Below are 13,839 nucleotides of genomic sequence, written 5' to 3' on the forward strand. Positions count from 1 at the left end.
TGGCCTTTACATCCTACTAAATGGCCCCGTGTTCTATTAAAAAGATCCAAAAGAAGTTGTGGACTTTTCAAAAGCATGTAGCAAAAACCCCTCTAAATGAAATACTTATTAATACTTACTTATTACAGTGATGTTTGAGATGTTTCCTATAGCTGTCTTCTTGAAATAATACATCTGGATTACACGTTGTGAGCCAATCGGCATCTTGCAGCATTGGCTGTGAACTCTGGGCTTTTACTTTCTTGCCTTTCCTCCCTCTGGGCACTGGTGCAGACAGACCTACCGAAAACCCCAATATTCCTTATACCATCTGAATAGAAAAGCTCTCTTCTCAAACTGCATTACAAACGTGCATTTAAAGCTAAGTATCACTGCTATGTTAATTCCTTTGTGGGCAACACAACCACCAAAAACTGAACAGCAACATAATTCAGTCCAGAAAATTGCAAATAACAAAATCAACCAAAACTATCATGCAAATTTAGGTGTGAAGATTTCAAAAATTCAGAGCGCTAGCCAGAAAATGGTGTTATATAAATATTTCTTGTAAAAACCCTCATGAATCTGAATGGCCATAAGGAAACAAGCTTTCTGATTTATGGCAATTTGAAAAAGATTAACTCCAGCAGTAGGTGCCACTTAAAAATTACACTAGAATATTTGTTCAAAACTGATTAAAGGGAGAGAGCACTGCATCCTACAAAGTGTCTGAGGGAGACTTCCCCTTTAAATATGGACCAAGTCAAAGCCCACCTTACTCATAAAATCTGACAAGATCCTAGGACATGTCAGAATGGCTATAGTTTAAACTAAATACATAGCATGACTGAAGCAATTCTTTCCTATTTACTAGCATCATTATTTGATTGTGGTAGACATACCGGAATGATTAACCAAAGCTCGAGTTTGCCCATCTGCAGTTGGAGTGATCAGATCCCAGATGAAACTTTTGATATTTTCATCCCCTTTGTAATGATTAAGACAATATACCAGGATAGTCCGGCAGATGGTTTCCACATCTTGTTCTGTTAGCTGACGTTTATAGCGCCCATGTGAGAGGATGTCAGTCCACCGACCCCAGCTATAAGAAAAATATGTTCAATACAACAGCCAGGGCACTGGTATTTTAATTTGTGACTTTCAATTCAACTCCTGGTACCAAGCAAGTTGGGACTGCCTGTGTTAGAACTAATGCATTTTGCATTTGCAGGTTACGTCAGGGAATCCAGCCTCCAGCACCAAAGAGTTAAGAATGTTTACTTTACAGAACAGGCAATAAGTTCACTGCTCGTAAAGCTGCACTTGAACTACACTCAAAATAATAAAGTACATATGTTTAACTCTAATGGTCCCAGTAAGCTACGAATAGGAAATTCAACCAATTCATACAATCATGGGATTTGGGGAATCATTCTTATTTTGATCCTGAAATCCATTATTAGCAATTGCTTTACGCAACTTCCTACAATAAAGACAGTCATTCTGAAGCCTGTCGTGTTAGCAGTCAAATACAGCTACTTGCTTGCAAAGAGATAAAATTCAAATTGGTAAATCCAATGGGGAAAAACATAAAGTATCAAATAGCTGAATTTAAGTGGTGCCAAAATACCAGAATCTATGTTGAAAACCTCTCGACTGACTTGGTTTCACAACCTCATTGCTCTTTACAAATACACTTTGTTATTCTCCACAACACTCAGAAAAGAGAGATTAAACCTCGATAACTCAGGAATTCTTTACACTATGAGAAACCAGAAACAAATATTCCGTCATCACAAAACTACATATCTTACCAGTGAGCTCATAGCCATCTGTGAGACACTCAGACACTTTAAACTAAATAACACGTATATAAGCAACTTATATATATAGCAACTTAAAATCTCACTGGCATGTACACAGTGTAATGAGGTAAAGGTTACACAGTAAGAGATTATGTGAACATGTCCAAGAGAAGGATGAGTTATTTACTATGTATCATTTCCATATGTTCAGTTCTTTAGCCACAATCAGTGTATTTAATCTGTATATCCTTACCCATAAACCAACAAGTTCTTCTCCACCCTGAAACATTCACTTCTTGCATAACCCTGCGATTTGTCCTGAGGCCTACGGGGCTTTGTGGAAGGCTTTTCTTCAGAATCACTCTCCAGGTCTGAAAACTCCATCAGTTCATCCTCTTTGACTGCGCTGTAGAGTCTAGTTTGCTTTCTTACTCGTGGTGTATCAATAACTAAGTTATTCTAAAATGAAAGTGAAAACGTAGAAATTTAGGAGGGGGGGGAAATCTTCAATTTAATTGTACTAGGAACTAGCATAAAGCTCTTACCCTTCCATTTAAAGCATCAATATCCAGCTCAGCTTTCTTTGCCCACTTCTGCCAAAAATTAGGGTCATCCAAGGAAATGTCTGTCCTGTTCCCAGATGCAACAAAACTAGCCTAGTAAATGTGAAAACACATGCATTGGTTTCTTAACTGCATGCTACATAAAATATCTGTTTTAACAGGTAAATACAATACTTAGGACTTATAAAGTGGTAGTTTCAAGAAAGAAAAAAGGTAAGCCTGTAAACTATCATGACTGAAAATACAGATATCCCAACATTTCTGAGGAAAATATCTGAGACAAGTACATTGAAAAACTAAATCGACACAGAAGGCAATTTAATACTACTTCCATCTATCCTGGTCACATTTTATTAATTTTCCTCTGAATGTCAATGCACACCTTTGCAAATGTTGAGCCTTTTCCTTCAGATTCAATAGTAATTGTGTGTGTTCGCCTTAAGAGAATCTGATCGATATCCTCTTCGCAAAACTTAGACCCTTCATCTTCCTCATCCATCAGAGCACCATATGCCCCCTTTCGAAGAAGATCTTCTATTTCTTTCTTAGAAAGCTGTTGCACCTGTAACATGTAAGAGAGGGTTTTTGGGGTTTTTTTGACACCAGCCAATGTGTACATCTGATGGCATAATCAGACTGACTGTCCTCTTATTCAGCATTTTAAGAACTGAAACTCTAAGACAATGTGGTGTCAGTCATTTAAACATTCATGCTGAAGTCACTTTTAAAAGAAGAATACGAACAAAATTCTTAGGGTGAAGTTATACAAGTGGTTTAAACAATTTAATAATTCATTGTCACTGAATCCCTTTACTTTAGCTCTGACGACTGCTGAGCTCCTCCTGGGAGCAGATTTAACTTACTAAGCTGACAAAAAGCTAAAGCAAAAAAAGTCCAAAGCAAAAAGGCTACACCAGAAAAAGCTGACTGGAAGAACTCCAAAAAGTGCCAGGATCAACATAATGTAAAGGGTGGAATGATGACAATGGATGAGGATTGAGGGAACATGACTGCACCTGCCCCCTTTTGGCAATAAGTGAGCCATAAGACAGGCCGAGCCCGTTCATGTAGCCTTGCCCTTAATTAACCCTACTTTAAAATACATGCTGTACTCCACCTGAAAACCACCATTCTCCAGCTAAAATGCAAACAAGCAAGAAAAGTGTTACACATTCATAGCATTTGTTGATCATGCACCTTAATGTATTAATTCTCACCCCATTTGTAGCGTTTTCTCTTCCGCTCATAGATTGTAGCACAGCCTTATCAAGGCCAAGCTTCAAGCTAGCTTTGTCAAACATTTCCCTTTCGTAAGAATTCCTTGTTATCAACCTGTAAATTTTCACTGATTTGCTCTGTCCTATTCTGTGACATCGTGCTTGAGCCTGATGAAACAAAACCAGATATTCAGTTAGAGGTGACAAAAGGAAGAAAAAAAATTTAAAATAATCAATACAGAGAACTTATTTTAGAAGTTATTGCTTTCAATATAAATAATAATCTCTATGCTTTCAAGAGAGGGACAATGAATAGTTTGTCTTGTAGGTGAAGAAAATTTCACTGCAAAAAGGCAAAGAAAAATTTTCAATAAAATCAACTCTTGTAATATTACCTGGAGGTCATTTTGGGGGTTCCAGTCTGAATCAAAAATGATGCAGGTATCAGCAGCAGTAAGATTAATGCCCAAACCTCCTGCCCTTGTACACAGCAGGAAAACAAACCTATCAGAATCAGGTCTTGAAAACCTGTCAATAGCTGCCTGTCGCAAGTTGCCTCTTACTCGGCCATCAATTCGTTCATATGGGTACCTAAAATAAAGATGAATTATAAGAACTTTACGGCACTGGCATTGTTTCTTTGTAAGAATATGCAATTTAAAAAAAAAAAAAAGAAAAAAGGAAAATATGTTACTAATAGGGTCAAAAGAACTACAACAAACTGAGTGACTGTTCCTGTATCCACTAACTTCATCAATGGAAGACATACTACTTTGTCTCCTGCTTTGCGTCTTTTGGTAAAGAACAGACTTTCACTCCAAGGAATGAAATAAACATTAAGGCTCAAGCTAAAATACGCTAGAGCCACCAAAACATTTAACTGAATAGTAAACTAAGAGGTTTAAAGCTCTCCATGTGAGGTCATTTTGTATTCACCCAAAAGAAAAATCTCAGTACTGGCAACTTACAGGTATTCTTTTCCCTTTAGTCGGATCACTACAGAAAATACTGTAAAGTGTTTGAATTTCATCCCTTTTCAATACGGATTACTTACAGGTTAAATACTGTGGCCACTGAGGAAAGCACAGTTTATTTAGAATTGTATTATATTGTTGCTCTCACCGTCTTTGAATGAGGTAGTCTTCCAGTATGTCCAAGCAGCGCACCATCTGGGAAAAGATAAGCACCCTGTGGCCACCAGCCTTCAGTTTTGGCAGCAGCTTGTCAATCAGTACTAGCTTGCCAGCAGCCTGGATCATTGCCTGGAGCTGAAAATCTGGAGAGTCGGCATTGTGTGTTTCTTTAAACTCTTCCAAAATTTTCTCTTCAGCACCTGCAAAGATTGGACAGCAATACATGAAACTGCAAAGGGTTTTATTAATAAACAATGAGCTTGCCTTCAATACCCTACAGAAACTGCAGGAATGTTTTAAGCATTATATGAATAAACATTTATAAAAAATATTAAGCTTGAATTTAAAGCAAACATATACACAATTACAGCATAAATAAAAAGTAACTTTGAGCATTTTTTTTTCTCTTTTTAAACAGGAGTAAACCCTTTCCTAGACAAATTCATACAACTATTTGATGCGCACAATTTAATGAAAACTTAAGAAAAAAGATGCAAAACTAAACCATATTCCAACTGATCACATTGATTTTCTGTCTTTTTTTAAATGCAACATGAAAGAAAAAAAAAATCTCGTTTCCACAGGAAAATACAAGGAATACAAATCGCATTTGATGTCTGTGTCTCCAAAAAAAAAAAAAACCATCAGGCTTAAACACATGCAAGACCTGGACCTTCTCCTTCCATTATTAATTATAGAATCAAAATCCAAACAATGAAAAAACTCATTTCAGGGCGGGCGGGGATAAGCAGCTGTGAAATTATTTTACCTTCTATTTAGCTTTCGTTTCTCACTGAATGTTTTTTTTTTTGTTCAGTTTGATGAAGCTATCCAATGTATATATTCTTTCCAGAATTAATCAAAAGTTCTTTCTTGCCACTCTCTTTGCCTATGAAGGATATGCACAGCAGCAAATACTTCCTTGTACTGCTCATTACCTGAAGACTACAGACCAAGTTCAAGTTTTCTCTTCAACCTCTCGTATGCTTTTATTCTATTTTTTTATGTCACTTCTACAAACAGTGGACTATTCCAAGATTCCTACAAACAGTGGACTATTCCTACACTAACTTCTACAAACAGTGGACTATTCCAAGAATTATCAGATTATTATTCTTGGCTATGTAAAAGGTTAGGAATCTTCGTTCTAAGCTTATTTCACATCCAAATAAACCCTTTTTTGGAGCTGTCTTTCAGTCCCTCTGGGGTTTTTTTGGTTTTTTTGTTTTCCTTTTTTTTTAAACAAAATGTAGTTTATAAAGTATTCTGGTTTGTATATTATTCAGCCTGAATACTGCTTTTGAATAACACAAGGAAAGGTAGGAAGGTTGGGGGAGGGGGGAAGAATAGCTTACTGCCAAGGCTTCTGCTGAGCATCTCTCTCATATCCCAGTTCTGAGTAGATGCCTGTAAACAAACAAGCAAACGCACCCTCCCTGTGTGATCGCTGGTTCAGTGCCTACTGTAATGTGGCGTCTTAACTAGATACCACCCTAAGCAGGCTGTCTGACAGCTTTGTATTACTGACTATGCTTGCACTATTAGCTTTTACAGAACTTAAACGGACTCGAGATGTGAACACACTTGAAAGTAGTTTTACATCCCTAATTTTCATTATCTGGATTCTCTACTCCAAGCATTACTGATCCTAATGGTTTGCACATAAGAAAAATAAACCCATGTGAAAATAGTACAATCAGACACTCTAAGTTCCCTTCAATCATGTAACTTCCCATCTTGTAAAACGGGCAGAATTTTGGGCAGTAAATCTCAGATTCTGTACTGAGCTTAGGCAATTTCAGGATATAGTAGGCTGTCAAGTAGTTCAGATACAGTAACTTCAGTGATCTTTCTTGGTTACATCATTTATTTCTCACTCAACTGTGATATCCAAATTTAAGTTTCACTACTATGAAGTAACCCAATATGCAAACACAGCATCTGCAAAAGCAAAACACCTAAGCCAAGTGCACCACAACAAACCCGCAAACAGGTCTAATGAATGGTGAATTTTCAGTATCAGAGTGCGGTCTCAGCAAGACCGACTTCCATAACAGACCATGACCTCCAAAAATCTGCTCTTTCAATAACCCTATCCTAGGTAAACCCTGTAAAAGACTGCCCTGTCTTTTTAATTTCTACTTCAATCGCAACTAAGTGTCATACACTTAACAGTAGCCTGTTACCCAAAAGTTACTTGATGTAGTACCTGTAGGTCTGTAACACTAGTTCCTATCCTAGCTGCTTTTTAGTAGGTGATGAAAGGAAGGTATTTGAATGTGTCCTTGGTCCATCAAGGAAACCCCCACTTCCCCTCCTAATTAGGAGAGGCTTCCAGGGCTCAGGAGGGCATAAGGAACAGAGTAAGAAACCTTTCCAATGTTCAACACTGTAGGATGTGTAAGTACAGAGGCAATCCCCACTGCTGGCTCTTGGAGGCAGAGAAAGAGGAATGATGTATAAATACTTGAGAATGGTTGCTATGGAGAAAACAAGGAGTCCAGCTCTAACAAAAATGACAGACAATGCTTCGCCCAAGTTGGTTGGAGAATACACAAAATGCAGTAACTCCCTCCAGAAGTCTACTCAAAGACAGTCTCAGGAGACCACCACTCTCCCCTCCACAGAACAGATCTACCAATCAAGAAACAAACAAAAAAACCACTCCACATTCAACTCCTACCATAGCACTTCCATCACAGAACCTTCTATGGCTCTTAACTGAAGATTATCTAAAAGACTTGCTTGCAACTTTTACACAAAACAAAACATACAGCGTCCGACTTGGATATTCAAATACATGTCCAGTACTGCTTGCTCACAAAACCTGTAAACTTGGAAGAAAATGAGGAGGATTCACAGACACCTTAATAAAGCAGTTAACTCTCAAGAATCTGCTACTGTAACAAATCATTCATCAGGAGAACACTATGCAACATTATGTACCAGCACTGCAAGACCTCTTGGTAGAACTACAATAAACTTGTGCCATTATTCTAAGCACAAAGCTATTAATTATCCATCAACAAAATAAAACCTCAGGCTCAGGCAACTACAGGATGTAAGAGTATTTTCTGTCCCAGAACTACAAAGGATGTATTTGTTTAGTTCCGTCTCCACGCTAATAATAGTCAGTATTTATTTATTTTCCCCTCAAATCTGAAGGCTTGACCCACCTGCCATGTTGCTGCATGACACCAAGCAAGTCCAGATGTTCAAAACTCACCAAAATGTTACAAAGGCAAAAGCATTCAAGGGACAAACCCACCTCCCTTTATTAGGGTTAAGATACAGTCATCAAAAAATACCTGAAATTTTCTATACAGCCACCTGGACTTCAGCAGTCTCTAACAGACACTAATGATACAAGACTTGTGAGGAAAAAAAATCACTGCTGTAGGCAACACTGCAAGCACTACTCATGAACTCTATTTGACAAAACAAAGTAGCAGCAAAATATTCAGTTTATTTCTTTTAGCAAACATGAAATAAGGAAAAATAATGGCAAGGTTAAAACTAGCTGAAAACCAAGAAATGGGAAAAGCATCAAGTTCAGAAGCTCATAACCTGAACATCCTAAACCATTTTCTAGTAAACTTATTTATATAATGGGTTAACTTAAAACAAAGAACCAACAAAGAAAAAAACCCTACACCAGAACCACAAAGCTAGTTTTCTGTATGCTCATCTGAGTTTAGAAACTGAGCAGCCCACCAGCATGGCTGGGGTGAAGTACTTTGGAGTAACTCTATATCATGTCTTTGGAATAATTACTTGCGCATGGAATATAAGTAGATGTCATTTTGTGAATCAGTTTAAGCCCCCCCCTCCCCCCCCCCCCAACAAAAAATGTCAAGAAAAAAACATATGCACTGCAATATGGAAGTCATACAATAAAAAAACTGAAGTCACATATGGCTCTTGAACAAAACAGTCTTTCATCATGAAGCTTATAACCAGCATGAAACCAACCATAGCATAAATCACATACAGTAAGGAAAAGGAGCTGGGAAACAAGAAACTAGCAGAATGCAACCCTGTACAGAGATTTGTGTCACATCCTCAAAGGGAAGATGTGATTTCACCAACACATACGAGTTTAGCATACATCAGACAGCTATAGCTAGCTGGTTCATCACATGGTCGGTCACTGGAACAGGGTCCCCAGGTAAGTGGTCATGGCACCATGACCGTCAGAGTTGAAGGAGCATCTGGATGATGCTCTTAGTCATATGATTTAGTTTTAGGTAGGCCTGCAGGGAGTTGGACTCAATGATCCTTATGGGTTCCTTCCAACTTCAGATATTCTAGGATTCTATAGTACTTGCCATAGATAATCCTGACCTAAAACCAATAGCATCACACTTGAAAAACAGTATTTGTCACTGAAGTCTAAGATGACATTCATACAGATCTTCTTCTGACTAGTTAAATTAGCAAAATGAACTGACAACACGTAGCCATAGAAGCAGGCCTGATCATCACTTCCTACCCCACAACTTTTATTCAGAAATTTTAAGTTACTATCTCATGATGTTCTACGGCAAGAAAATAAGTAGCAGCAAACTATAACTCTGAAGAAAAAATTGCCATATTTACACCAGCATCCAACAACTGCATGATAACTGAAATCTTGTTTGTCAGAAATAACAGAAAGAAAAACTTGATAATACCAACACTAACTCTGTCAGGGCTAGGAAGCCTTGGAAAAAAGCAGTATAGATGTCTTCAAAAGCAATGCTGTCCTGGCTAGCAGATTTCCTACCTAAATGAACCTAAAAGGTTATCTCACTTTTCTACTTAAAATAAATGAATAAATAAAAAGACACACTAGAATAGAATTTCTAACTTACTGAACTTCCTTACAACCATTTTTTGAATGAGGAGAAAAACAGGAGGCCTACCATTAATAAGGTACGGATGATTGCAGCATTTTCTTAGTTCCATCATAGTGTTTAAAAGATTAGGTACATTTGCCTGACCTCCACCCTTGGAAAGAAATGTGAAATTCTTTTCAAGAATAGCACGATAGTATTTCTTCTGAATATTTGTCAGCTCAACTTCAATGATGGTTTCCTCTTTGGGGGCCAGGTTCTTTTCTACATCCTCCTTGAGACGTCTCAGCATCATCGGCTTCAAAATAGCTTGGAGTTTTTGCACCTAGGAAATGTATGTTTAATAAATAGCTGAATTAAAACTGCAAGGCTTCAAATATTTATTTTTCAGTTTCCTTAATTCTAAAATCCTTCTTTCCTACCTCAGTTCCCAAGTAGAGAGCATTTGTAAAAAAACCCCAAAACGTCTTTCCTCAATGACCTAGAGACTGAGTTCTCCTTGTTAACTCAGTGACATATACATTTCTAAAGTCCATTTTTAGTGTGCAACCCTTCTGTTTAGTGAATGTTATTAAACAGACCTGACTTAGAACTATCCTAGACAAGGAGAGTACTGCACACCAGTCATGCAGAGCTAACCCTAAGTACGCACAGCTATATAAGCAAATCTGACTGTAACATCAAGTTTTGCAGTTAACTTCTAACCCCTAAACACAGCGTTTAATGCTATTTTTTCCCCTTTATATATCTGCTTCTAATTCTTTTCTTATTTCTCTAGTTTTGACATCCACTGAAGTAGAAAACTATTTAGGCCTGGTCTCAAAATGAAAACATTTTATTTCTGTAAATTTCACTAATAATTTTTAGTGTCTCCAGGTTTTGCAGCATATACTTTAAGAGACATCCTAAACGGGGGAGGAGGGAAGAAATGTCCATTTTCCTCAAAAAAATTAGCTAAGTTTTGTCAGATATTTGTAAAGTCCCTTACATAAAAAGCTCAAACATATTCCGTATAGGAAAAGACTGGCATTTAGGTTGTTTTAGGTTGTCTCTCAAAGTACAAACCACCTCAGTGTTGAAAAGCTGATAATTGACCCTGAAATTGGTCATCATCTCCTGATGCAGAGCTGCACAGCAGAAACATGAACAAAAGACACCTTCTCCTGAATTCACATCATACCCTCAGTAATAAAGCAACTTCAGGAGAAAAAAAGATTAATTAGTACGGAGGGATGAACAATTAAAAAATACATCGAATAGGACTGCAAGGAATGGAGGAAAAAACCCAAGTCATTAACATGTAATCTCTCCCATCACTTGAAAGATAAATCAAATTCCAAAGCATCTAATAGTGTGCAGCAGAGAAGGCACTTCTTCCAAAACTTGTTGGCCCAAGCAATCCAGGCTCTGATTCTGCTCACGGCTGATGGCATTATTTTAGTAATGTTTCCATACATGTCTTCAAAAATCTCTAGTTCTGCTCTGCTGACATTTTGAGCTGGCCAGACAAAAGCTATGTTGAGAGTTAGGATATATTAACTCCAGCTCAAACACTATATTAACAGGACTACATGGCTTCTGGGTCAGAGCTGGCTCACTTCCAATCAGGTCAGAGTCCATTCTGACTGGCATGCAACTGTCTGCACAATCTGTGGAAACATATCCTACGATTCCCTCAGGACACGCAATGATTCTTCCAGGAGGTAAGGGACTGAGGGGAGAGCTGTTCTGTAATTTAGACTATTACCTCTGAAAGGGTTGCTCTCAAAGAAAGTTAACAAATTCAAAGAGTCAAAAGTTAGAAATACCAGAAACTGAATTTTTAGACAAAACCAAAATAAAGTTGCACACAAAAATGCATGCAATCGTGAAGTTAGATTATCATAAGGTGCAACGGGCCAAATTAAGGTGCCTAAATTAAGATGCCATGTTTCAGTTAACTCCTAATTTAAGGTGATTTGACTGTTACCTATTGACTTTTTAAAACATTTTCATACATACAAGAAGAAATTTAAGTTTTATATATGATCATCAGAAGCTTTTACATTTTAGATCTAGAACATGCTGCACTGAGTGTCTGCACTGATTTATGCATTTCTTTTATTGGACAGCTTGAGAAATCTGTTTCCGAGTCAGTCAAAAAAATCTCCCTCCATTTGGTTACCTCTTGCTAAACTAGGTTTCAAATATGTTCCTGTTTGCACAGAGGTCGTTGATAAAACTCTCAGATGTTAACTCCACAGAAGTTACAGAGAACAGTCCCCTCACTCTGATACTGATGCTTAAGGAAGAATGTCAACTGACAAGTTAATTCTCTTAAAGTGAACAAGCAATTCTAGAAGTATTTTCATCCAGCAACCACCATCCAACATCCACCCTCATTTCGGAACACCACATTTTAAGAAGGGCAAACCTTCCCTGCTTCTGCATGACCAATGGACAAACGACAAAAAAACCAACCAAACAAACAAAAACCAAACGAACAGTGATAAGGCAAAATGACTTTTGGTCAAAAGCAAAATAACTTAACCAAATGAAAACAAACAAAAAAACAGGGATAAAACTACTGTGGTCTTCCAAAAAGTAAATAGGTATTACTTGTAAAAACAAGTAATGAAGTTCAGACATAATAAAATGGACAAATTCTCAATATCTAAATAGAAAAGTAAGTGTGCAGAAGTTTACCTGTTCTTCAGTTTTCAGATCACCAAATTCTTGCATGAATGTGGTTTCTGATGGGAAGCGACCTGGTTCCAAGAAGTGAAGCAAGCTGAATAGTTCTTCTACTGTATTTTGCAAAGGCGTTCCAGTAAGCAGCACTTTATGTTCCTGAAAGGTTAAGCAACAGTTGCCTACGAATCCATCTAAATTCATTTTTCATGGAGAAATACACAAAATTCTCTCTGTCTTCCCCCATATGCATCTCTCATCTTTGCTTCCTCTCCCCTCCCCAACTACTTAGGCGCAGCTCTTTTCAAGACATTTCTAACTAGTATTCTGGCCTTACTTCAGCGATAGCCCAGAAAAATACTTCACTACTAAAGCACCTTCAAAAGTCCTCCAGATACAAGAAAAGATTTTACTGATTCACAACGTCCCAGCCCTTTCACAAATACAGTGAACTTTAAATGGCAAAATAACAGCCGAACTTATGCCATCACTTCCAGTATAAATCCATCGATTTACCACACCTCCAGTAGATTTCAGTGCATGAATCTCTTCAGGGCAGGTGTAAGTTTCTAACATAGGAAACCTGAAGAAGAGTCCTACTTTCCATCTACACACAACAGAGCACGCGACTGGCAGAGAAAAGAGGAAAAGTTGCGTGTTGCTTTAGAGGAGGAGCCCAGAGAGGTTAAGCAACTAGCCCAAGGTCAAACATGAATTTAACAGTAGAACAAGAACTGAAGTGAGAAGTCCCATATCTCCATCTATAGCCATGTCTACAAGCTCAGCTTTCCTCTAATAGCAACCATGATAAGGAAAAATAAATTGTATACAGCTTTTTTACAAACTTTCATTCTTTAAGCCTCAAGACTCCTTCGAGAAAAGTATTGTTTAACAAACAGGGAAAAAGAAACTAAAAGTGACCTATAGGTCACCAGTGTTTGTGTAAGCTAATGTTTAGGCCTCTTTATTCTTATCAGAAATAAGATGTTTTGAGTTCCAGGTGTTAACTTAGCATGACTACATTCCTCTCAAATTTTTAAAGAATCTTCTGACAAAAAAAACAAAAAAACAAAACAAAACAAAAAGAATTATTTTACTTTTCAAATGGTAAATAACTTTAAAAACCATCACCTTATTTTTCTCTGTGTGCATAATACACACACTTTGTGCATGTAACATAACACATATTTATGTAAGCATCAGAAACCAACTCACTTTTCCCTTCCTTAGTCAGTCTGAAAGAACATCCTTATGGCCACACAACATAAAAGGTGACATTAATGCAGAGCAGTTTAACTCTCACACCCGTATTTGGCCACCTGACCACATTACACCTTTAAATAAATGTCTATGTGAAGAAGTGATTATGGAGTAAGTCACATGAGAAAAGAGAAAGGAAAGAACAAATTTATCTTCATTCTCTTAACAGAACCCACATAATTCTAGGTCTAAATCAATGAAAAGATGTATGAAACATTAGCACTCCAAAACTGAAGGTATGCATATGCTTCCAGGTATTTTAAAGACTTTCTCAGCTGCATTCCCTCATTCTTCTTAGCACTTGATGATTTTACTTGACAAGAAAATCTTTTATTTTACTTTTTGATGAAACCATAAATCAGGGTTAATAAAAATAC

General features: G+C 37.4%; 1 protein-coding gene across 2 annotated transcripts in view; it reads right to left on the minus strand.

Moving 5' to 3' along the window:
• Positions 1-13,839, minus strand: part of CHD7 (chromodomain helicase DNA binding protein 7) — a 135,247-nt gene that overhangs the window by 15,762 nt on the left and 105,646 nt on the right. For both annotated transcript variants that reach the window (XM_082321021.1, XM_082321022.1), the window contains exons 14-23: positions 12,218-12,361; positions 9,602-9,857; positions 4,687-4,897; positions 3,960-4,155; positions 3,565-3,732; positions 2,730-2,909; positions 2,330-2,440; positions 2,038-2,243; positions 882-1,081; positions 120-279 (exon numbers count right to left, since the gene is read on the minus strand). In XM_082321021.1, coding sequence (XP_082177147.1) covers positions 120-279; positions 882-1,081; positions 2,038-2,243; positions 2,330-2,440; positions 2,730-2,909; positions 3,565-3,732; positions 3,960-4,155; positions 4,687-4,897; positions 9,602-9,857; positions 12,218-12,361 — 1,832 coding nt within the window. The remainder of the gene's footprint in view (positions 1-119; positions 280-881; positions 1,082-2,037; positions 2,244-2,329; positions 2,441-2,729; positions 2,910-3,564; positions 3,733-3,959; positions 4,156-4,686; positions 4,898-9,601; positions 9,858-12,217; positions 12,362-13,839) is intronic.

This window comes from Platalea leucorodia, assembly GCF_965183815.1.
Source record: "Platalea leucorodia genome assembly, chromosome: 1".
Lineage (NCBI taxonomy): Eukaryota > Metazoa > Chordata > Aves > Pelecaniformes > Threskiornithidae > Platalea > Platalea leucorodia.